Source organism: Loxodonta africana, chromosome 22 (assembly GCF_030014295.1).
Source record: "Loxodonta africana isolate mLoxAfr1 chromosome 22, mLoxAfr1.hap2, whole genome shotgun sequence".
Lineage (NCBI taxonomy): Eukaryota > Metazoa > Chordata > Mammalia > Proboscidea > Elephantidae > Loxodonta > Loxodonta africana.
In genome coordinates, this window is record NC_087363.1 from 1,723,689 (window position 1) to 1,750,283 (window position 26,595).

Here is a 26,595-nt window from a genome sequence, read left to right on the forward strand (position 1 = left end):
TTGGTGAGAACTGCTTTGGAGAATTCCCTGTAGAGAATTCCCTTGCCCCACCATGGGAGTAGAGAGAGGTATGCTAGCCTCTCACATCGGTACCCATTTTTCTGATGTTTCTGTGGAGGGACATGTGTGGAATTGCCTATTCTGCCATTTGGCTGACATCACCGCCTACTTTAATTTTTAGTTGTCTCTCAACCAGAGGTTATAGCTAACCATTCCAGTCAAGCACCTTAAAATTTGTGTGTGTATTTGTGTGTGTGTGTGTGTGTGTGCATTTGCACATACGTGTGTACATGCATGCTGGAAGGGCATTTTTAGAGAGTGCTATTCTGACAGGCTGGTATATGGTCCTCCACATTGATGGCTGCAGGGACTGAGATCAGAAAAATATAGGCAGAAAGAGAGACTTAGTGGTATTAGTGCAGGATTGCCCAGTGAGGCAGGCTCAGCTATAGATGTCCAAGGTATCATCTTCTAGGACCATCCTGTCAAATGCTCATACTGGCAAATCCAGTCTCTCATGGACTGGCTCATGTTGACCAAATTCATATTGTACTAGAATAAGGCTTATAAAAGGAATTTGGTGGACTCACACGCACACAATCATCCTGTGATTAGTCAGTGAATTTCTTTCAGGAGAAAAATTTCTACAAGAAGTTAAATTACCAAGTGAAAATGGTCAGATGTTGATAGAATTCAAGTATGGATCGTTATAGGTTGTTCACAACGGTCATGAGCTTTAAGTACTCATAGTCTAATGCAATCCTCTCAGAATATTAAATGTGTGTATAATGAATCAATAACATGTTGATATATATTGATTGCTGTTTCCTGTTAGGGTTGTTTCCTGTTAGGAGTATTTCTAATTTCCTGCCATGTAACAAAAACTGATTTAAGGAAGTGTAATTTAAATATGCCATATTTATCAACTAAAGTCATAATTTGCTACACCATAACTTTTTCATGGCATTTTTCACTTCCGCATTCCTCAGTGTATAGATCAGAGGGTTGAGAAAGGGTGTCCCAATTGTATAAAACACAGCCACCAACTTGTCCACTGGAAATGTAGTTGGTGGGCGTGTGTACATGAATATACATGGACCAAAAAATATGACAACCACAATGAAATGGGAGGTACATGCACTGTGGTTTCTCAGAGAGTATAAAATGACAACATAGGATATAAGCAAGAGCATGAAACTCACCATGCATATGGCCCCACTATTGGACACAAGTAACAAATTTATCACATAAGTGTCCATGCAGGCAAGTTTCAACAAGGGCTGCAAGTCACACAAATAGTGATCAATCACATTGGGGCCACAGAAAGGCAATTTCAAAGTCAACATAATCTGTACTGAAGAATGGACACAAGATCCCACCCAGGCCAGAATCACCAGCACGCCACAGACACGCCTGCTTATGATGGTTGTGTATTGCAGGGGCTTACAAATGGCCACATAGCGATCAAAAGCCATGAGGATGAGCACAAATACCTCCATACACCCAAAGAAATGGACTGCAAAGACCTGAGTCATGCACTCATGGTAGGAAATAGTCTTCTTCTGAGACAGAGCATCCACAATCAATCTGGGTGTCGTAGTTGTAGAAAAGCAGGCATCGGCAAAGGACAGGTAGAATAGGAAGAAGTACATGGGACTCCCAAGAGTATGACTTGTCTTAATAGTCACCACAATGAGAAAATTACCCAGCAGAGTCAAAAGGTAAAGAAACAAGAAGATTCCAAATATCATTTTCTGCTTTTCAGCATCCTGCGTCAACCCAAACAGAATGAATTCAGTGACACTGTTATTCATCACCATGTTAGTAGCTGTAGGTGGGATGAAGTTGACAAACGTTTAATCTGCAGAGAGAAGAAAAAAGTAACATCTTGGGAAGATCATTTGGCTAAACTCTGAATTCATTGTTTCTGTTGCATATTTTGTTACCTCCAATTGCCTTTGGTGTGCACCAAAATTCCCCAGGAATCTGTGTCAATCTATAGATGCACAGGCCTCTCCCAGATTTATCTATTGATTCAGAAACTGACTGGCCCAACACTTTTGTATTTTGTGAATAATATATATATATGTATATCCTTCACAAACTTTTATTTTTATCAAGATTGAGAACTACAGAACTTGTTCTTTCCTGGGCAAAAGACTTAACTGCTTTGAAACTTGGCCTTCATAGGAAAAATTAAGCACCAATATCTGCCCTACCTTATTCTGAGTCATCATGAGAATTTAAAAAAGGGTTTTACTCACACATATGCATGAATATATTTTTAATGCATTATGCATCTTATCTGTGTGCTTTGAAATCTGAAAAACACCATTCCAATAAAATTAAGCAATAAAGTTGTTGGAGAATTCCTTATGAAGAACATATTTTCAGTTCCTTTGACACATTTTTGGGTCTACTATCCCTGGCCCTTTAGGATCTTGGTGGAATATGCTTCCCAACGAATCTATTTTTACAACCCATCATCTATGCCTCTAACGCTCAAGATGTGAGCTTCACTGATGTTCATGACATAACGGATGTCTGGATAACGCTTGTCTTAATTATCTAGTGCTGCTATGACAAAATTATCACAAATGGGTGCCTCTAACAAACAGAAATGGATTTTTTCACAGTTTAGGGGGCTAGAAGTCTGAATTCAGTGTGCTGACCCTAGAAGAAGGCTTTCTGTCTCTGTTGGCTCAGAGGAAGTTCCTTGTCTCTTTGAGCTTCTGCTCCTGGGTGATCTTCATGTGGCTTAGCATCTTTCTTCCCCTATCTCGGCTTTCTGGCTTTCTTGCTTAATCTTTTTTTTTTTTTTTTAATCACTAATTCTGTCTCATTAACATAAAAAAGACAACCCATGCCCAAATGGGATTATAACCACAGGCATAGAAGTTAGGATTTACAACACATATTTTTGGAGGACACAATTAAACCCACAGCAATGCTTTTGATTGGTATAATGGAGGGAAACTACTCTTTATCTTTTTCTCGAACTTATCCCATTAACTTGGCTTCAAGATAGAATATTGAGCTTCTCTACCTACAAATTTGACTTGCATATAATTTCTAATATTTCAATAACCTCAGTATTGTTTTTACTCATATATAGCCTTCTTTATTCTGAATTCCCCAGGATACTTCTTCTAAAAACTTTTTTGGATATCATTAATAAGTAAGGCATTATGCAATATGTACTAGAAGAAACCACATGCAGAGAGAAAGGCACAAATTTCTCAAAGATAGATTGAGCAGTGAAGAATTCAAAGTTATGCAAGTGAACTATAATTTTAACTGGAGACATCCATGTTCCAAACCATGTTCTATCAGATGCAAACATTCAAATGTAGAACTGAGAGATATGTTAGCAAAGTAATCAGCACATAGAGTCTGAAGGCACATTGCCTAGATTTAAACCTCACCCTACTGTTCACCAGAGTTGTCACATTTAACAGGTTTTTTGATACTTTGTGCTTTATTTTCTTCATCTGTAAAACAGAAATAATAAATATATGCTTTAAGACTGCTGGAAAGATGAAATAATATGACTTAATTAAATTATTAGATGTCAGGACTCAGTACCCATAGCAACAGTGGTTATTTTCATTATGATTTTGGCTACTGCGTTTACAAGAGATATTTTCAATTTTTCAGAAATACGAATTCAGATTTTTTTATCTACCCATAATAAGGCTATACCATTGTATTAAAATATTAAGTTCCTTTGCTGAGTGGCTGAAATCCTATCAGCACTGTGGATGATAATAGTTTTCTTATAATGCTCAGAAGCTAGGATTGAGAGTTCTGAATATCTTTAATAGGTAAGAAAGAGAAAAATGAATAAAAAATATGTAGTAGCATCAATACAAGGGACCCATGATGAGAAGAAAGTAGAAATAAAATGAGATCTTGGTTGTGAACAGTTTGAAACCAAAAGCAAAGGAATGAAGGCATTTATGAGAGAAAATGAAATCAAAGCTTTAATGGTGATGATAAGGCACATGCTATATTAAGAATATAGATCAGTATGAACCCTCTAGTTTAGTCAGACTCAAAAGTTGTGGTAGAAATGTTGGAAAAGTAAGTTGCCCTCATAGCTAAAGGCCATAAAAGTCAGGTTATAAAGTTCTGATTTTTTCTACTAGTAAAGCAGAAAATTTGGAGGCATAAAAACATAACAGCACCTTCTATTAAGATTTATTAGGCACCTCTTAACAAAAAAGCACTCTGCGTTGTTTAGTGGAATTTAGCCATCTTTTTTTTTTTTGGACTAAATTTAGTCCATTTCGACTTTGAGGTTTTCTGTAAAAAAGTGCCTATCTTCTTCAAGATTACAGAGTCCTACTGAAGACTTTCTTTCTGTTCCCTGCATTTAGAAGTCAGTAGAAAGGATTCAAGTTGATTCACTATAAACCACCAAATGAAATCCATTGCCTTGGAGTTAATTCAGACTCATAACAACACCATATGTTACAGAGTAGGGCTGCTCCCTAGGGTTTCTTGGCTGTAATCCTCACAGAAGCAGTTCACCAGGCCTTTCTTCCATGGTGCCACTGGGTGAGTTTAAACTGTCAATCTGTAGGTTACTAGACAAGCACAAACCCTGTGTACCATCCAGGGACCTGGATTCACTGTAGCCTCAACAAAATAAAGACTGGCTCTACAGTTATCCCAAATATGATTCATCAGTGGCTTCAGACTTGTCACTTCCTTTCTTAAAGAAGGATCAAAAATGCTAACTCTCAACTCATCTCTGCGGGAGGCAAAAAACATGTAGGGAGCACAGAGAGGTGGATGATAATCTTGTCTATGCCATTAAATGTCAGTTGACCTTGGTCAAATTAGTTCGTTTCTAAGCCTGAATATAGTTATTTCCATTGAGGGGGCTCAAGAAAATAATTTTCTTCTCCACTTTAACATAAGAATCTTTTCACACTGTATAGTAGTCATTAAAATTTAAATAAAAATCTCACACAATTAGATGAAATAAAAACAGTATGTATTGCTATACTTGTGTAGGTTTTCATTGTGAGAATAATTAACTCGTGTAACAAAAATGCAGACTCGGATTTAATAAAATGGATGGTTCTGGAATTCCTTAAGTGAATCCTCACAGGCTTTTATTGAGATGCCTGTTCTATGACTCTAAACAGGGAAGAAGTACTCAAATTCAGCAATCCCCTCTTCTCATTCTTTCTCTCCTCTCCCTCATTTTACCCCTTTGTCATCCCTTAAAAAGACAAAGTGGGAATTCCAAAAAATGTGATGAGTCATAAATACAATAAAATGTTTACTACGATTTTATAATCTAATGGCTGTGTTGGTGCTCATCATGGATTTCAAGCCCTCCAATGCTGTGACAGAGTCTTGCTTTTTACTTTTCTTGCCCCGACTTCTGCCAACGCATGCTCCAGTCAAGCCTGACACTTGGTGTTCCTCATTAATATACCAAGACCATTTTTTTACATCCAATTTTTTCTACATCTGACAGCAGCTGAACACCCCTTTCTCTGCTACAGCCTAAACTTTCCATTTCTATCTGTGGGGAGTACCTAGTTCAAATGTCATCTCCTCATAGAAGTATATCTGGATTTTCCCAAGTCGCTCTCTTGCTAGTGGCTTCCACAACTGAAAACTAAATATTTGTTGAATCATGTAGTCCCTGATTATATTCTCTCATTTTTGCTTTCACATCTTTTGTTCGTTGATTTCATAATATCTTGTGAGTTAAGTAAGGCAAGTTTGCTTTGTTCTATTTTGTGCACTTTGTGTTAAGCTGGGAGGCAGAGTTTAGCAAAGAGCAGTTAAAGTAAATCCAGGACCAAAACCAAAGTCTTTAGTCTCCATAACATTCTGTCTCTACCTCTTCACCCCACATCAGACTACAGCCATCCGGAGAGAGCCAACAAAAGCTCAGAAACCATAAACAGGTAAAGAAGAAAGCTGCTGGCATATTCATGGATGGAAATTATAGGATGGGTGAAACAAAGAGATCAGTATTTTATGTTTATATTTGAAAAATAATACTGAGGAGGAAGTAGTGATTAGATAAAGGAAAGAGTCAGATCAAAAGGGAAAAGATGAGTCGTTGTGACTAAGAGAAGAAAGAAGGATCAGGGTGGGGGTAAGACAGGGAAAAATCCACAGGGCAAGCAAGGGTGCGCAAAGAATTATGTTAGGGATTAAATAGTCTATGCCAGGATTTAATTAGAGATATTTCTTCTCCCTTTTCCATGCCTCATGTTAGCTTTTTCTCCAACTCCAGAAATAGGTGTGGTTTGGGTTATAAGCAGGGGTGACAGTGGGTCCCGGACAGCCAACATTTGTATTCACTTATGCATCCTCATGCTTTTCCTGAACTTAAACCTTTCAAATAGTCTGAAGGTAGGATATTCTGCCAGGTTGGTCTTGGTGCCAGGTAATAGTTTGTTTCATCCCATTTTTTCAAGCAGAATTGGCCTCAGAGACAGGGATGTACCAAGCAGAGGCCAGCGAAAGCTGAGGGTCCCTGAAACATCAGAGCCTTACCAACGCTGTGGGAAATATGTTCCTGGAACTTCAAGTTTCTCAAGACACATAACTAAATGGTGGTAACTGTTCTAAAAAATGGAGCAGCATTGGAAAATTATATAGAAACAGCTTGGAAATGGGAGGCAAGAGAAAGGAAATATTTCAGTTGAGCTTGAAAAACCTACCTTTTTTCTTGTAAGCAAAGGGATTACAATCAACGGAGAGCTCATAGTCTTCTCTTTTTAAATTCTGATCTACACTGAAGATTAACCATGTGCAGTGCATTGCAACATGCAAATTGTACTTGAGATAGGTCTACTCTGGCTTTCTGTTGAAGGAGCTATCAGAAGAGAAAATGCCCCACAGGTAGCCAACTCTTCCTAGAAGGCTTGAATTAGACTCGACAAGAGGGCCTGTATTGTTAGCAGGAGAAAAATTTTTAAAGTTTCTTATTTCTGCACTTAAATTTTTCCAGAAGAAAAAATATTCTCATTAATCTATGGTAGAAATTTTTCTACAGCCAGCTCTACTAGCCTCAAGACACTCCCTGCAAAACACATGAATTAAGCATGTCTTCTTCTTCCTTCAGATATTTGTAAGGGTTTCATAAAAGTTCACAAATGCCCAGAACTGCATTTCAGCCACCAGAGACCAAGGACTACATTTCTCCCCATCCAACCCTAAAGGATTGGCTCAATGAGCTACTTAGCATGGTTAGCCCAGCAGCACAGCAAACCATAGGGACAATTAATCCCAGGCAAGGTTGTCAGCAGCCAGATTTTGTCCTCAGAGCCCTCCTTTCCACTTCATTTGACCTAAGGGACACCTCCAATTTCAGTTACCAAGTGTTCATGTGGCCACATCTCTGCCCTACTTCACCCATACGCCCTCCTGTAAGGAACAAGCACACTTTCAAACTCACATTGATATGTAGGCCAAGAAAAGTTACCACGGAAAGTTACCAAAGGCTTTCTCCTTTAAGAAAAATCTTTTCAAATGGTAGGCAAAGCTCAAGTAGGTGTGATGTAATTAAATTCTCTGACTCCATTGCTTATGTTTATGTGACTTCAAACAAGTTTAGTAACTTCTTTTACTTTCCTATTATGAAAAATATTATTTTTAAATTTTTTATAATAATTATTACTAATCCTAATAATATTAATAAAATATATTACAGAATTTTACATGAAAACTATAAGTTAAATTTTCTGTAATTTCTAAAACATTTTGAAGTCGGTAAAAAAGGAAGGGAAATGAGGGAGGGATTAAATTTACAACGAGTAACACAAGACCAATTAATTAAAATAAATTTTATTTAAAGATTTTTTTTTTTTTAGCATTGATATTCTAAAGAAAAAAAAAAAAACTCCTGTTTTAAATATACCAAAGGAAATGAGGGGCAAGCCACCCAAATATTTGTGGGAAGAATAATTAAGACAGCGGGAGCAACCTGTGCAAAGTTTCTTAGGCAGGAGCATGGCTGGTGTCATGTAAAACTTTGGCAGGAAAAATAGTTTATATGTCACAACAGGAAAAAAGAATTAATAGAGTTGGACACTAGCAAAAGTAAGATGAAAATATGGAGATGTGGTTGGAGATTGTTGTTGCTGTATGTCCTCGAGATCTGAAAAACAGGAATCAGCTGTAGGATCCAGAATCATGAAAAGCCCACAAGCCCTGCCTGGCACGTACCCAAGGAAACTCCTCTTCCAATGTTTGACCACTCACATCAGATCCTATCATGAAGGTGATCACATAACGTCAAATCTAATCATGGAATTGATCACATCATCACTCTACTATCAAATCACTGAGAAACATGGCCTGGCCAAGCTGACACACGACCTTAACCAACACAGTTGGGAGTAGAGTTAGAATGAAAAATGGAGGCTATTGTGCTGTGAAGAAGTCCTGGTTGCGTAGTGGTTAAGCACTTGGCTGCTAATCAAAGGTCAGCAGTTCAAACCCACGAGCCATTCCACAGGATAAAGATGTAGAAACCTGTTTCTGTTAAGATTTACAGCCTTGGAAACCTTGTGGGGCAGTTTTACTCTGTTCTATAAGGCCTCTATGAGTTGAAATAGACTCCAAGGAACTTTTTTTTTTTTTTTTTATGGTGCTCTGTGGGATTTAAAACATTCTCATTAAAAAAAAAAAATACTGGGTGGGACCAAGATGGCTGCCTAGGTAGAAGCTTCTGCTTATCCTTCTTTCAACAAAGACTTTGAAAAAACAAGTGACTCGATTACATACAGGACAATCTACGAACCTTGACCATCAAATACAGAACTAAGGAGTTGACCTAAGTGGTAGTGGAGCCAAAAGCCAAATGCTGAAGCAGCAACACCTTCCAGAGCCGGTGTGCCACGCCACAGCCTTGAGCCCTCGTGGTTCCCTGGTGCCAGGGTGGTGGGGCTGATTGTGGCTTACTGAGATGGGACAAGCATGGACGCAGGCCTAACCCCAGGACCAACCTTGAAGGGGACCCAGTCAGTGCACGCAGGCTGCACACCGGTGTGGTCGACAGGCAAACGAAATCCACGGAGAAGCAGCGGCTGTTTCTGGAGCCTGGAGCGCAGCATCCCAGACAGGAAGCCTTGGCACTGGGCTTTGAACTAAGTGTGGAGGAGCCAATTGCTGCTTCCCGAGATGGCACAAGCACAGGACTCAGCACTAACCCTCTGGGGCAGTCTCAGTGGTGATCCAGCCAGTGCACACAAGCTACACACCCCTCTGGAATCTCAGAAAAAACAGTCCTCACCAAACAAGATAAGTAACTTTGTCTATCTTGCTGCACTACTCTCTCCTATCTATCTAATCCCTCCCCTCCCTCTCCCAGCCAGCTTCATTAACCTTGGAATTCCCTGGGCCAGAGAGTGAAGTGCACTGCTGGGTTATTTTTTTTTTCTCCTTCTTCTTTCTTTTCTAACCTATTCTTCTGGTCTGAGAAAAGCAGCATTTAACAATCAATGGAAAAATCCTTTCCTGACTTCTCTAAACTGGAATACAGAACCAGCTCCATCCAGGCATAAGAGACTCACAGCCTTTGGCTTTCATCCCTACAGAGAACCAGGTGGCTATTATAATGCAAAGGCAATTCTGATAGAGATCTGACTGTAATTGTTTTAGCTGAACAGTGGAAAGGCAAGTTTTGGAGATCAGATACCTCTCTACCTATTAAACTGAGCCCTCACTGATCTACACCAGGGAACTGAGGGCTGAGGCTTCACCCACATCACCCAGACACCTGCTAAAGGGGTCTGAAGATAGCAACACCTACCAATCTATAGAGGTACATGCATTGGGCACCTAAGGTACAGCTGTAGAGCCCACAGAGCAGTGCACTCTAGAGAATAGAGCCACTCCTACTTCACTGACACTTGGGGGAAGGCTGTCAGGATCCTGCCCTCCTCAGAGTGTGACCCCCTGCTGCTACCAGAAACTGGCACATACAACCATCACCATTACTCCTCTAAGTTAATAGGTAAGAGCCTACACCACACACTAGGTGACTCATTATCAGGACACCTGAGCTGATTCTATTCAAGAATAGTGAATGGACTCATAGGCTTATATACTTGGTAAGAGCTCAGACCAGCTGGTAACAGGACGTAAGTGATTCAAAAGCTACAGCAATCAAGATAGCACAATCTAGAAGCCCATCTAGGTGTATTGTAACAAAACAAAACAAGAAGACTCAGTGAGCAAATATAAAAGAAAACATTACAATATCTAGTAGATGGCTCGGAGACAGCAGTCGATATCAAATCACATAAAGAAGAAGACCATGATTGCTTCTACAAACCCCCAAATCAAAGAATCAAAATCTTTCCCAAATGAAGATACATTTCTGGAATTGCCAGATGTAGAATATAAAAAACTAATATACAGAATGCTTCAAGACATCAGGGATGACCTCGGAAATGAAATAAGGCAATCTACAGAAAAAGCCAACGAACACACTGATAAAGGAGTGGAAGTAATCAAAAAGATTATTCAAGAACACAATGAAAAATTTAAGAAGCTGCAAGAATCCATAGAGAGACAGCATTCAGAAATTCAAAACATTAAAATTACAGAATTAGACAACTCAGCAGGAAGTCAGAGGAGCAGAATCGAGCAATTGGAATGCAGAGTGGGGGAGAAGGAGGATAAGGCAAGTGATACAAATATATTTGAAGAAAAAACAGATAAAAGAATTTTTTAAAAAAAGGAAGAAACCCTAAGAATTATGTGGGACTCTATCAAGAAGAATAGCTTGCTTGTGATTGGAGTTCCAGAACTGGGGAGATAACAGAAAATACAGAGAGAATAGTTGAAGATCTGTTGGCAGAAAACTTCCCTGGCATCGTGACAGATGAAAGGATATCTATCCAAGATGCTCATCAAACCCCATACAAGATAGATTCCAAAAGAAAATCATTGAGACATATTATCAAACTTGCCAAAACCAAAGATAAAGAGAAAATTTTAAAAGCAGTCAGGCATAAATGAAAAGTCACATACAAAGGAAAATCAATAAGAATAAGTTCAGACTCCTTGGCAGAAACCATGCAGGCAAGAAGGCAATGGGATGATATATATAGAGCACTGAAGGAGAAAAAGTGCCAGCCAAGAATCATATACCCAGCAAAGCTCTCTCTCAAATATGAAGGTAAAATCAAGGCATTTACACATAAACAGAAGCTTAGAGAATTTGCAAGAACCACATCAAAACTACAAGAATTACTAAAGGAAATTCTTTGGTCAGAAAATCAATACTATCAGATGTCAACACAACACAAGGTCACAGAACAAAACATCCTGATATCAACTCAGACAGGGAAATCACAAAAACAAAATAAGATTAATTAAAAATAAAAATTGCTCAAAGCAGGGAATCATTGATGTCATTATGTAAAAGAGAACAATAATAAAAAGAGAGGGACTAAATACAGGAAACATAGATCTTACATATGGAGAGGAAACCTAGGTGATATAGGGTGATACAAGTTAGGTTTTTACTTAGTCAAATAGAGGTAAATATTAAGGTAGCCACAAAGATGTCTAACAATTCTATACTTCAAAATAAAAACCAAGATAAACATAATGACTCAGCAAAAATAAATTCAACTCCTATGAAAAGGAAAAACACACAATCTACAAAGAAAAACTTCTCAGCACAAAAAAGTAAGTGGAAAAATGAAATTGTCAACAACACAGAAAAAAAGGCATCAAAATGGCAGCACTAAACCCATACTTATCTACACTAATGCAGAATGTAAATGGCCTAATTTCACCAATAAGAAAACAGAGAGTCGCCGACTGGATAAAAAAAAAAAAAAAAAAAAAAACACGATATGCCTATATGCTGCCTATAACACAAACCTTAGACTTAGAGACACAAATACACTAAAACTTAAAGGATGGAAAAAAATATATATACCAAGCAAACAACAATCAAAAAAGAGCAGGAATGGCAATATTAATTTCTGACAAAATAAACTTTAAAGTTAAATCCACCACAAAGGATAAAGAAGGACACTACATAATGATTAAAGGGAAAATTTACCAGGAAGATATAACCATATTAAATATTTATGCACCCAATTATAGGGCTGCAAGATTCATAAAACAAACTTTAACAGAACTGAAAAGTGAGATAGACACCTTCACAATTATAGTAGGAGATTTCAACACACCATTTTCAGTGAAGGATAGGAAAAGCAGTAAGAAGCTCAACAGAGACAGGGAAGATCTACTTGCTACAATCAACCATCTTGACCTCATAGACTTATACAGAACACTCCACCCAACAGATGCAAAGTATACTTTCTTTTCTGGTGCACATGGGAAATTCTGTCAAATAGGTCACATGTTATGTCATAAAACAAACCTTTGCAGAATCCAAAACATCGAAATATTACAAAGCATCTTCTCGGACCATAAGGTTGTAAAAGTAGAAATCAATAACAGAAAAACCAGGGAAAAGAAATCAAATACTTGGAAACTGAACAATACCCTGCTCAAAAAAGACTGGGTTATAGAAGATATTAAGGAGGTAATAAAGAAATTCATAGAATTCAACAAGACTGAAAATGCTTCCTTTCAAAACCTTTGGGACACAGTGAAAGCAGTGTTCAGACGTCAATTTATATCAATAAGTGCACACATACATAAAGAAGAAAGAGCCAAAATCAAAGAACTGTCCCTACAACTTATACAAATAGAAAGAGAGCAACAAAAGAAACTGTCAGGCACCAGAAAAAAACAAATAATAAAAATTAGAGCAGAATTAAATGAATTAGAGAACAGAAAAACAATTGAAAGAGTTAATGAGGCCAAAAGCTGGTTCTTTGAAAAAATTAACAGAACTGATTAACCATTGGCTAGATTGACTAAAGAAATACAGGAAAAGAAACAAATAACCCCAATAAGAAATGAGATGGGTCATATCACAAGAGACCTAACTGAAATTAAAAGAATCATATCAGATTACTATGAAAAACTATACTCAAACAAATTTGAAAACCTGGAAGAAATGGATGAATTCCTAGAAACACACTACCTACCTAAACTAACACAAATAGAAGTAGATCTAAACAGACCCATAACAAAAAAGAGATTGAAAAGGAAATCAAAAAACTCCCAGCAACAACAACAAAAAAAACCCTGGCTCTCACGGCTTCAGTGCAGAGTTCGCTAAACTTTCTGAGAAGAGTTAAAACCACTACTACTGAAGGTATTCAAAAGCACAGAAAAGGATGGAATACTACCTAACTCATATGAAGCCAGCATAACCCTGATACCAAAACCAGCTGAACACGACACAAAAGAAGAAAATTACGGATCTATATCCCTCATGAAAATAGATGCAAAAATCTTCAACAAAATTCTTAAAAAAAATGCCAGTAGAATTCAACAACATATCAAATAAATAATCCACCATGACCAAGTCAGATTTATAACAGGTATCAAAGGATTGTTCAATATTAGAAAAACAAATAAATGTAATCCACCACATAAATAAAAGACCAGGAACCACATGATTTTATCAATTGATGCAGAAAAGGCATTTGACAAAGTCCAACACCCATTCATGATAAAAACTCTCAGCAAAATAGGAATTGAAGGAGAATTCCTCAACGTAATAAAGGGCATTTATACAAAGCCAACAGCCAACATCATAGTAAATGGAGAGAGCCTGAAAGCATTTCCCTTGAGAATGGGAACCAGATAAGGATGCCCTTTATTACCACTCTTATTCAACATTGTGCTAGAGGTCTTAGCCAGAGCAATTAGGCTAGACAAAGAAATAAAGGGCGTCCAGATTGGCAAGGAAGAAGTAAAATTATCTCTATTTGCAGACGATGTGATTTTATACACAGAAAAGCCTAAGAAATCCTCAAGGAAACTACTGAAACTAATAGAAGAGTTCAGCAGAGTATCAGGTTACAAGATCACATACAAAAATCAGTTAGATTCCTCTACATCAACAAAAAGAACACCAAAGGGGAAATCACCAAATCAATACCATTCACAGTAGCCCCCAAGAAGATAAAATACTTAGGAATAAATCTTACCAAAGATGTAAAAGACCTATACAAAGAAAACTACAAGTTACTACTGCAAGAAACCAAAAGTGGCATACATAAGTGGAAAAACATACCTTGCTCATGGATAGGAAGACTTAACAATGTAAAAATGTCTATTCTACCAAAAGCCATCTATACATACAATGCACTTCCGATCCAAATTCCAACGACATTTTTTAAGGTGATGGAGAAACAAATCACCAACTTCATATGGAAGGAAAAGAAGCCCCGTATAAGTAAAGCATTACTAAAAAAGAAGAAGAAAGTGGGAGGCCTCACTCTACCTGATTTTAGAACCTATTATACCGCCACAGTAGTCAAAACAGCCTGGTAGTGGTACAACAGACTCATAGACCAATGGAACAGAATTGAGAATCCAGATATAAATCCATCCACATACGAGCAGCTGATATTTGACAAAGGCCCAGTGGATATCCATCTGCAAAAAAATGAAACAAGAACCATACCTCACACCATGCACAAAAACTACCTCCAAATGGATCAAAGACCTAAACATAAAATCTAAAATGATAAAGATCATGGAAGAAAAAATAGGGACAATGTTAGGAGCCCTAATTCATGGCATAAACAGAATACAAAAACATTACCAAAAATGACGAAGAGAACCAGATAATTGGGAGCTCCTAAAAAACAAACACCTATGCTCATCTGAAGACTTCACTGAAAGAGTAAAAAGACCACCAACAGACTGGGAAAAAATTTTCAGCTGTGACATCTCCGACCAGTGCCTGATCGCTAAAATCTACACGACTCTGCTAAAGTCAACCACAAAAAGAGAAACAATCCAATTAAAAAATGGGCAAAGGGTATAAACAGGCCCTTCACTAAAGAAGACATTCAGGGGGCTAACAGATATATGAGGAAAGGCTCTCGATCATTAGCCATTAGAGAAATGCAAATTAAAACTACAATGAGATTCCATCTCACTCCAACAAGGTTGGCATTAATCCAAAAAACACAAAATAATAAATGTTGGAGAGGCTGTGGAGAGATTGGAACACTTATACACTGCTGGTGGGAATGTTAAATGGTACAACCACTTTGGAAATTGATTTGGTGCTTCCTTAAAAAGCTAGAAATAGAACTACCATATGACCCAGCAATCCCACTCCTCAGAATATATCCTAGAGAAATAAGAGCCTTTACACAAATGGATATATGAATACCCATGTTTATTGCAGCACTGTTTAAAATAGCAAAAAAGATGGAACCAACCAAGGTGCCCATCAACAGATGAATGGATAAATAAATTATGGTATATTCACACAGTAGAATACTACCTATCGATAAAGAACAGTGAGGAATCTGTGAAACATTTCATAACATGGAGAAACATGGAAGGCATTATGATGAGTGAAATTAGTCACTTGCAAAAGGACAAATATTATATAAGACCACTATTATAAGATTTTGAGAAATAGTTTAAATTGAAAAGAACACACTCTTTTGTGGTTAAGAGAGGCGGGAGGGAGGGAGGGTGGGAGAGGAGTATTTACTAAATAGATAGTAGACAAGAACTACTTTAGGTGAAGGCAAGGATAACACTAAACACAGTGGAGGTCAGCACAAATGGACTAAACGAAAGCAAAGAAGTTTCCTGAATAAACTGTATGCTTCGAAGGTCAGTGAAGCCGTGGCAGGGGTTTGGGAACCATGGTTTCAGGGGACATCTAAGTCAGTTGGCATAAGAATATGTATTAAGAAAGCATTCTGCATCCCACTTCAAGAGTGGCATCTGGGGTCTTAAATGCTAGCAAGTGGCCATCTAAGATGCATCGATGAGTCTCAACCCACCTGGATCAAAGGAGAATGAAGAACACCAAGGACACAATATAAAAACGAGCCCAAGAGACAGAAAGAGCTACATGAACCAGAGACTACATCGTCCTGAGACCAGGAGAACTAGATGATGCCTGGCTACAACTGATGACTGCCCTGATAGGGAACACAACAAAGAACCCCTGAGGGAGCAGGAGATCAGTGGGATGCAGACCCCAAATTCTCATAAAAAGACCAGACTTAACGGTCAGACTGAGACTAGAAGGACCCCGGTGATCATGGCCCCCAGACCTTCTGTTGGCCCAGGACAGGAACCATCCCCGAAGCCAACTCATCAGACAGGGATCGGACTGGACAATGGGTTGGAGAGGGATGCTGGTGAGGCGTGAGCTACTTGGTTCAGGTGGACACTTGAGACTATGTTGGCATCTCCTGCCTGGAGGGGAGATGGGAGGGTAGAGGAGCTTAGAAGCTGACAAAATGGTCACGAAAAGAGAGAGTGGAAGGAGGGAGCAGGCTGTCTCATGGGGAGTCGGGGGAGAGTAATTGGGAATATGTAGAAAGGTGTATGTAAGTTTTTATGTGAGAGACTGACTTAATTTATAAACTTTCACTTAAAGCACAATAAAAATTATTTAAAAAACTGGCAATCACTAGTTTTAGTAATATTCACACAATTTCTACTAATCCTGGGAATGTATAAAAACTATAGACTTCTTATTGGGCTTTATGAAATAGCATTATCTACCGTAATGTGAACTCTAAAGGTAGGGATTTTCATTTTACCACTGCTACCTAGATTTGTACTTGACAATAATGGGGAGTTCATGCTTCTGTGAATCCACTCTCTCCTTCCTCTGCAGTAATAGGTGCTATCGAGGTGCATGATCTCCCAAGAAGTTCTCACTTTCCCCAGCCCCCTTTGCAGCCAGGTACAGCTCTGTAACTAAGTTCTTGTTAATTGGATGTAAACAGAAGAAATATGTGTAACTTCCAGGCTGAAATGGCAAATGTTGACTGTATACTCCTCAAGCTTTTTTCCCCTTCTTGATACCTAAAACCAGGAAGGTGGCATTATAGCTATAGATGATAGCGCTCTAGGGTAATTCTTCTCAAACTATAATGTACATATGAATCCGCTAGGGTAAAAAGTCAAATTATGATTCATTAGGTCCATTTTTTATTGACTGTGCAAAGGCATTTGACTGTGTGGATCATAACAACTTTTGGATAACACCGTGAAGAATGGCAATTCTAAAACACTTAATTTGCATGTGAGGAACCTGTACGTAGAACAAGAAGCAGTCATTTGAACAGAACAAGGGGAAGCTATGTGGTTTCAGAAAGGTTGTGCATCAGCATTGTATCCATTCACCATATTTATTCAATCTGCATGCTGAATAAATAATCCGAGAAGCCAGGCTATAATAAGAAAAATGCAGCATCAGAATTGGAGGAAGACTGTTTAACAACCTGCAATATACATATGACACAACCTTACTTGCTGAAAGCACAGAGAACTTGAAGCACGAACTGATGAAGATCAAAGATCACAGCAATCAGTATGGATTATACCTCAACATCAAAAATATAAAAATCCTTACAACTGGAACAATAAATGCCATCACTATAAATGGAGAAAATATTGGAGTTGTCAAGGATTTCATTTTACTTGGATCCAAAATCAACACTCATGGAAACAGCAGTCAAGAAATCAAGTGACAAATTTTATTGGACAAATCTGCTGCAAAAGAAATCTTTAAAGTGTTAAAAAGCAAAGATATCACTTTAAGGACTAAGGTGTGCCTGGCCCAGGCAATGGTGTTTTCAGTAGTCTCATATTCATGTGAAAGCTGGACAATGAATATAGAAGATTGAAGAAGAATTGATGCCTTTGAATTATGGTGTTGACAAAGAATATTGAATATACCAAGGACTGCCAGAAGAAAGAACAAATCTGTCTTGAAAGGAGTACAACCAGAATGCTCCTTAGAAGCGAAGATGGTGAGATTTCGTCTCGATTACTTTGGACATGTTATTAGGAGGAACCAATCCGTGGAGAAGGACATCATGCTTTGTAAAGTTGAGAGTCAACAAAAAAGAGGAAGACCCTCAATGAGATGAATTGGCACAGTGTGGCTGCAACAATGGGCTCAAACATAAGAACAATTGTGAGGATGACACAGGACCAGGCAGTGTTACAGTCTTTTCTATATAGGGTCACTATGAGTTGGCACCAACTCGACACCACCTAACAACTAGTAACAACAAGGCCTGTAGTTGGCCCAGAATTCTGCATTTCTAATAAACTCCCAGGTGATGCCAATGATGCTAGCAGGAGGAGCACACTTTGAACATATAAGTTCTAGGAGATGACCAAGCAACAACTTGGAAGTAACCTGGGTCTTATAATCAAAAAGAGAAGAGCTACTGCCCTTCCATTCTGGGCCATTTACATGGAACTGTTATATATTAAGATGAATAAAATTCCTACATATTAGCCCACTGTATCACAGTGGGTTTCTCTTTTATAGATGCCTAGCCTCTCTCTAAAAAACTATAAAACTCAAAATATTATCCAAAAGAAAGATGCAGCAAAGTGGCAAGGTACAAGATCAACACAAAAAATTAGTTGGATTCCTCTACACTAACAAAGAGAATTCTGAAATTAAAACAAGAATACAATACCATTTACAATAGCATCCTATTATGGACTGAATTGTGTTCCCCCAAAAGTATATAAGTCCTGGTCTCTATGTCTGTGGTTGTAATCTCATATAGGAATGGATTGTTTTGTTATGCTAATTAGGCAAGATTAGTGTAGGGTGCAGAGACATAAAAGAGATTAAACAATCAAGCTAGAGAAGCAGAGATGGGGGAAGGGAGATGCCTAGCCACATGAAGATTGCCCAGGAACAAGGATCTTCCTCCAGAGCTGACAGAGAAAGAAAGCTTTTCCCTAGAGCCAGCACCCTGAATTCAGACTTTTAGCCTCCTAAAACATGAGACTATAAATTTCTGTTTGTTCAAGCCACCCACGTGTGGTATTTCTGTTATGGCAGCTCTAGATAACTAAGACAGAATTTGGTATTAGGAGTGGGATATTTGGTAAGTAGAAGTGTGGGTGTTGCTGTAACAAATACCTACAATGAGGAAGTGGCTTTGGAATTGTGTAATGGATGGAGGCTGGATGAGCTTTAAGGTGCCTAATAGTAAAAACCTATATGGCCTTTAAGAGACTGTTGGTAGAATTATGGACCTTAAAAGAAATTCAGGTGATGGCTCAGGAGGAAGTGAGGAGAACTATAGAGAAAGCTTCTATCATCTTAGAGAATACATATGGCTCCAGCAAAAGAATGTGGCTAGAAATGTGAGCATTAGATGTGCTTCTGGTGAGACATTAAAAAAAATGATGAGCATGTGGTTGGACAGTGGATGAAGGGTGATATTTTTATGCAGTGGCTAAGGACTTGTCTGAATTATGTCCAATTGTTTGGTGGAAGGTAGAACTTGCAAGTGACGAACTTGGATATCTGGATGATGATATTTCTATGCAAGCCGTATGGTTTCTTCTTGCTGCTTATAGCAAAATGAAAGAGGAAAGAAATGGACTTAAAAATGGAATGTACAGAATGAAAACAAAACTTAAAGATTTGGAAAATTCTGTTGTACAAACTGAGGAATATGTCCTAGAATGTTCACCAAGCACGTGGCTATGCAATGTTTTTAAAGAGATTAGGTCTGTTACTGATAAATCTAACCAACTACCACAGCGGAAAACACATTATCTTAGGCTGAAGAGGACAAACAAAGAACAAAAGGAAAGAACATCATCTGTCACTTGGAATTCTACGGGCAGGAAACAGGCTAATGTAGCCAAAATTGTTGTCCTCCAAGAAAAGAAAAGGACTATCCCTAGAGCAGCTCAGAGATCTGCAAAACTGTTAGAAAGAGTACAGGAACCAGAGCCTTCTTAGTTTCAAGGGGTGGACCAAGGTCTCCTGGGTCTCAAAGGGTGGCGCCACAACCTCTTAGATTTCAAAAATCCAGATCTTTGCTAACTCAGTTCCACTGTGTGGGGCTGCCATTAAGGTGAACCAGGGGGTTGGGGCCACTGTCCAAAGCTTAGGGGATGGGATTGCCATGCTCAAGGGATAGAAGGATGGGGCCTGCCAGAGTCAAGGGAGTGGGGGTCACTATTCAGATGGACTAGGAAAACAGAGCTGCCGAAAGCCAAGGGAGCAGAGTTGCCATCCCAGTTGGCCTGGAAGGCAGAGTTGAAACCCAGGTCCTAGGGTCCTCCACCCAGAATACAGAGTGTGTTGCCAACACGTAGAGTCTGAAGGTCGGGACCATTACTCAGGTGCTCTCAGAATGCAGAGGATTATTTTAAAGGTTTGAGAGCTAATTTAATTAATTTTGCTGGGATTTGGACTTGCTTGGTGCCCTTTATCCTTTCTTCCCCTTCAATTTATCCCAGTTTAATGGAAATGTATAATTTCTGTCTTTCCAATACCGTATTTTGGAAGCAGATAACCAGTATTCTAGATTTCACAGGTTTGCAGATGAAGATGGTTTTGCCCAAGAATGGAATATACCTAACATCTCACACCTATTTGATTTAGATGGTTCAGAAGATGAGATTTTATACATGGAGGAGTTTTAAAACTTCTGGCATGATGTGATGGAGTGAATTTGTTTTGCATGTGGCAAGGACATGAAGTTTTGGAGGTCAAAGGGTGGAATGTTATGAATTGAATAGTGTACCCCCAAAATATGTTTTGTTGTTGTTGTTATAATTACATTTGGGAATGGGTTGTTTTTATTATGTTAAAAATACAGGATTAGTGTAGCGTGTGTCTTGAGTCAATTTCTTTAGAGATACAAAAAAGATTAAACAAGAAACAAGAGTAGAGATGGGGGAAATTAAATGCGAAGTCACATGAATATTGCCCAAGAGCAGAAGCTCAGTAGAGACAAGATTCTCCTCCAGAGCTCACAGAGAGAAAAAGCCTTCCCCTAGAGCCAGCATCCTAGCTTCCTAAAATGTGAGGAAATAATTTTCTGTTTGTTAAAGACACACTTGTGGAATTTCTGTTATAGCTGCACGAGATAACTAAGACACACCCAAGATAACTAGGAATAAATCTAAGTAGGGGGATAAAAGGATTATACAAGGAAAAGTATAAAACACTACTGCAAGAAACCAAAAGACAATTACATAAATGGAAAAACATCCCATGCTCATAGATTGGAAGACTTAACATAGTGAAAATGTCAGTAGTACCCAAAGTGATCCACACATATAATGCAACCCTTATCCAAATTCCAACAACATTTTTTTTTATTAACTTTTATTGAGCTTCAAGTGAATGTTTACAAATCAAGTCAGACTGTCACATATAGGTTTATATACACCTTACTCCGTACTCCCACTTGCTCTCCCCCTAATGAGTCAGCCCTTCCAGTCTCTCCTTTCGTGACAATTTTGCCAGCTTCCAACTCTCTCTATCCTCCCATCCCCCCTCCAGACAGGAGATGCCAACACAGTCTCAAGTGTCCACCTGATATAATTAGCTCACTCTTCATCAGCATCTCTCTCCTACCCACTGTCCAGTCCCCTTCATGTCTGATGAGTTGTCTTCGGGGATGGTTCCTGTCCTGGGCCAACAGAAGGTTTGGGGACCATGACCGCCGGGATTCCTCTAGTCTCAGTCAGACCATTAAGTATGGTCTTTTTGTGAGAACTTGGGGTCTGCATCCCACTGATCCCCTGCTCCCTCAGAGGTTCTCTGTTGTGCTCCCTGTCAGGGCAGTCATCGATTGTGGCCGGGCACCAACCAGTTCTTCTGGTCTCAGGATGATGTAGGTCTCTGGTTCATGTGGCCCTTTCTGTCTCTTGGGCTCTTAGTTGTCGTGTGACCTTGGTGTTCTTCTTTCTCCTTTGCTCCAGGTGGGTTGAGACCAATTGATGCATCTTAGATGGCCGCTTGTTAGCATTTAAGACCCCAGACGCCACATTTCAAAGTGGGATGCAGAAAGTTTTCATAATAGAATTCTTTTGCCAATTGACTTAGAAGTCCCCTTAAACCATGGTCCCCAAATCCCCACCCTTGCTCCGCTGACCTTTGAAGCATTCAGTTGATCCCGGAAACTTCTTTGCTTTTGGTCCAGTCCAATTGAGCTGACCTTCCATGTATTGAGTGTTGTCCTTCCCTTCACCTAAAGCAGTTCTTATCTACTAATTAATCAATAAAAAACCCTCTCCCTCTCTCCCTCCCTCCCCTCCTCATAACCACAAAAGTATGTGTTCTTCTCAGTTTAAACCATTTCTCAAGATCTTATAATAGTGGTCTTATACAATATTTGTCCTTTTGCCTCTGACAAATTTCACTCAGCATAATGCCTTCCAGGTTCCTCCATGTTATGAAATGTTTCAGAGATTCGTCACTGTTCTTTATCGATGTGTAGTATTCCATTGTGTGAATATACCACAATTTATTTAGCCATTCATCCGTTGATGGACACCTTGGTTGCTTCCAGCTTTTTGCTATTGTAAACAGAGCTGCAATGAACATGGGTGTGCATATATCTGTTTGTGTAAAGGCTCTTATTTCTCTAGGGTATATTCCGAGGAGTGGGATTTCTGGGTTGTATTTTTTTTTATGGTAGTTCTATTTCTAACTGTTTAAGATAAGGACAGATAGATTTCCAAAGTGGTTGTACCATTTGCCATTCCCATCAGCAGTGTATAAGAGTTCCAATCTCTCCGCAGCCTCTCCAACATTTATTATTTTGTGTTTTTTGGATTAATGCCAACCTTGTTGGAGAGAGATGGAATCTCATCGTGGTTTTAATTTGCGTTTCTCTAATGGCTAATGATCGAGAGCATTTTCTCATGTATCTGTTAGCTGCCTGAATATCTTCTTTAGTGATGTGCGTGTTCATATCCTTTGCCCACTTCTTGATTGGGTTGTTTGTCTTTTTGTGGTTGAATTTTGACAGAATCATATAGATTTTAGAGATCAGGCGCTGGTTGGAGATGTCATAGCTGAAAATTCTTTCCCAATCTGTAGGTGGTCTTTTTACTCTTTTGGTGAAGTCTTTAGATGAGCATAGGTGTTTGATTTTTAGGAGCTCCCAGTTATCTGGTTTCTCTTCGTCATTTTTGGTAATGTTTTGTATTCTATTTATGCCTTGTATTAGGGCTCCTAACGTTGTCCCTATTTTTTCTTCCATGATCTTTATCGTTTTAGTCTTTATGTTTAGGTCTTTGATCCACTTGGAGTTAGTTTTTGTGCATGGTGTGAGGCATGGGTCCTGTTTCATTTTTTTGCAAATGGATATCCAGGTATGCCAGCACCATTTGTTTAAAAGACTATCTTTTCCCCAATTAACTGACACTGGGCCTTTGTCAAATATCAGCTGCTCATATGTGGATGGATTTATATCTGGGTTCTCAGTTCTGTTCCACTGGTCTATGTGCCTGTTCTTGTACCAATACCAGGCTGTTTTGACTACTGTGGCTGTATAATAGGTTCTGAAATCAGGTAGAGTGAGGCCTCTCACTTTCTTCTTCTTTTTCACTAATGCTTTGCTTATCTGAGGCTTTTTTCCCTTCCGTATTAAGTTGGTGATTTGTTTATCTATCACCTTAAAAAATGACATTGGAATTTGGATCGGAAGTACATTGTATGCATAGATGGCTTTAGGTAGAATAGACATTTTTACTATGTTAAGTCTTCCTATCCATGAGCAAGGTATCTTTTTCCACTTGAGTATGTCCTTTTTAATTTCTTGTAGTAGAGCTTTGTAGTTTTCTTTGTATAGGTCTTTTACATCCTTGGTAAGATTTATTCCTAGTATTTTATCTTCTTGGGGGCTACTGTGAATGGTATTGATTTGGTTATTTCCTCTTCGATGTTCTTTTTGTTGATGTAGAGGAATCCAAGTGATTTTTGTATGTTTATCTTATAACCTGAGCCTCTGCCAAACTCTTCTATTAGTGTCAGTAGTTTTCTGGAGGATTCCTAGGATTTTCTGTGTATAAGATCATGTCGTCTGCAAATAGAGATAATTTTACTTCCTCTTTGCCAATGCGGATGCCCTTTATTTCTTTGTCTAGCCTAATTGCTCTGGCTAGGACTTCTAGCACAATGTTGAATAAGAGCAGTGATAAAGGGCATCCTTGTCTGGTTCCCGTTCTCAAGGGAAATGCTTTCAGGTTCTCTCCATTTAGAGTGATATCGGCTGTTGGCTTTGCATAGATGCCCTTTATTATGTTGAGGAATTTTCCTTCAATTCCTATTTTGGTGAGAGTTTTTATCATAAATTGGTGTTGGACTTTGCCAAATGCCTTTTCTGCATCAATTGATAAGATGATGTGGTTTTTGTCTTTTGTTTTATTTATGTGGTGGATTACATTAATGTTTTTTCTAATATTAAACCAGCCTTGCATAAAAACACCTGGTATAAATCCCACTTGGTTGGGGTGAATTATTTTTTTGATATGTTGTTGAATTCTATTGGCTAGAATTTTGTTGAGGATTTTTGCATCTATGTTCATGAGGGATATAGGTCTATAATTTTCTTTTTTTGTGATGTCTTTACCTGGTTTTGGTATCAGGGATATGGTGACTTCATAAAATGAGTTGGGTAGTATTCCGTCATTTTCTGTGCTTTGAAATACCTTTAGTAGTAGTGGTGTTAACTCTTCTCTGAAAGTTTGGTAGAACTCTGCAGTGAAGCCGTCCGGGCCAGGGCTTTTTTTGTTGGGAGTTTTTTGATTACAGTTTTAATCTCTTTTTTTGTTATGGGTCTATTTAGTTGTTCCACTTCTGAATGTGTTAGTTTAGGTAGGTAGTGTTTTTCCAGGAATTCATCCATTTCTTGTAGGCTTGCAGATTTGTTAGAGTACAATTTTTTGTAATAATCTGATATGATTCTTTTAATTTCATTTGGGTCTGTTGTGATGTGGCCCTTCTCCTTTCTTATTCGGGTTATTTGTTTCCTTTCCTGTATTTCTTTAGTCAGTCTAGCCAATGGTTTATCAATTTTGTTAATTTTTTCAAAGAACCAGCTTTTGGCTTTGTTAATTCCTTCAATTGTTTTTCTGTTCTCTAATTCATTTAGTTCAGCTCTAATTTTTATTATTTGTTTTCTTCTGGTGCCTGATGGATTCTTTTCTTGCTCACTTTCTATTTGTTCAAGCTGTCGGGACAGTTCTCTGATTTTGGCTCTTTCTTCTTTTTGTATGTGTGCACTTATCGATATAAATTGACCTCTGAGCACTGCTTTTGCTGTGTCCCAGAGGTTTTGATAGGAAGTATTTTCATTCTCGTTGCATTCTATGAATTTCCTTATTCCCTCCTTGATGTCTTCTATAACCCAGTCTTTTTTCAGGAGGGTATTGTTCATTTTCCAAGTATATGATCTCTTTTCCCTAGTTTTTCTGTTATTGATTTCTAGTTTTATTGCCTTGTGGTCTGAGAAGATGCTTTGTAATATTTCGATGTTTTGGATTCTGCAAAGGTTTGTTTTATGACCTAATATGTGGTCTATTCTAGAGAATGTTCCATGTGCGCTAGAAAAAAAAGTATACTTTGCATCAGTTAGGTGGAGAGTTCTGTATAAGTCAATGAGGTCGAGTTGGTTGATTTTTGTAATTAGGTCTTCCGTGTCTCTATTGAACTTCTTACTGGATGTCCTGTCCCTCTCTGCAAGTGGTGTGTAGAAGTCTCCTACTATAATTGTGGAGGTGTCTATCTCACTTTTCAGTTCTGTTAAAATTTGATTTATGTATCTTGCAGCCCTGTCATTGGGTGCATAAATATTTAATATGGTTATGTCTTCCTGATCAATTGTCCCTTTTATCATTATGTAGTGTCCTTCTTAATCCTTTGTGGTGGATTTAATTCTAATGTCTATTTTGTCAGAAATTAATATTGCTACTCCTCTTCTTTTTTGCTTATTGTTTGCTTGATATATTTTTTTCCATCCTTTGAGTTTTAGTTTGTTTGTGTCTCTAAGTCTCAGGTGTGTCTCTTGTAGGCAGCATATAGACGGATCGTGTTTCTTTATCCAGTCTGAGACTCTCTGTCTCTTTATTGGTGCATTTAGTCCATTTACATTGAGAGTAATTATAGATAAATAAGTGTTTAGTGTTGTCATTTTGATGCCTTTTTATGTGTGTTGTTGACAGTTTCATTTTTCCACATACTTTTTTGTGCTGAGTCATTTTTCTTAGTAAATTGTGAGACCCTCATTTTCGCATTGTTTGACTTTATGTTTGTTGAGTCGTTACGTTTTTCCTGGCTTTTATCTGGAGTTCTGGAGTTGTTATACCTCTTTGTGGTTACCTTAATATTTACCCCTATTTTTCTAAGTAAAAACCTAACTTGTATTGTTCTATATCACCTTGTATCACTCTCCATATGGCAGTTCTATGCCACCTGTATTTAGTCCCTCTTTTGATTATTGTGATCTTTTACATATTGACTTTAATGATTCCCTGTCATGAGCATTTTTTTTTAATTAATCTTAATTTGTTTTTGTGATTTCCCTATTTGAGTTGATATCAGGATGTTCTGTTTTGTGACCTTGTGTTGTGCTGGTATCTGATATTATTGGTTTTCTGACCAAACAATATCCTTTAGTATTTCTTGTAGCTTTTGTTTGGTTTTTGCAAATTCTCTAAGCTTGTGTTTAT

The 26,595-nt window shown here is 38.3% G+C and overlaps 1 protein-coding gene across 1 annotated transcript; it reads right to left on the reverse strand.

The window, feature by feature from the left end:
* Positions 1-884: 884 nt before the first annotated feature.
* LOC135228430 (olfactory receptor 4C11-like) lies at positions 885-1,820 on the reverse strand. The gene has a single exon (XM_064274207.1). The coding sequence runs from the start codon at positions 1,818-1,820 to the stop codon at positions 933-935; it is 888 nt and encodes a 295-aa protein (XP_064130277.1). The 3' UTR covers positions 885-932.
* Between the last annotated feature and the right edge of the window lie 24,775 nt (positions 1,821-26,595).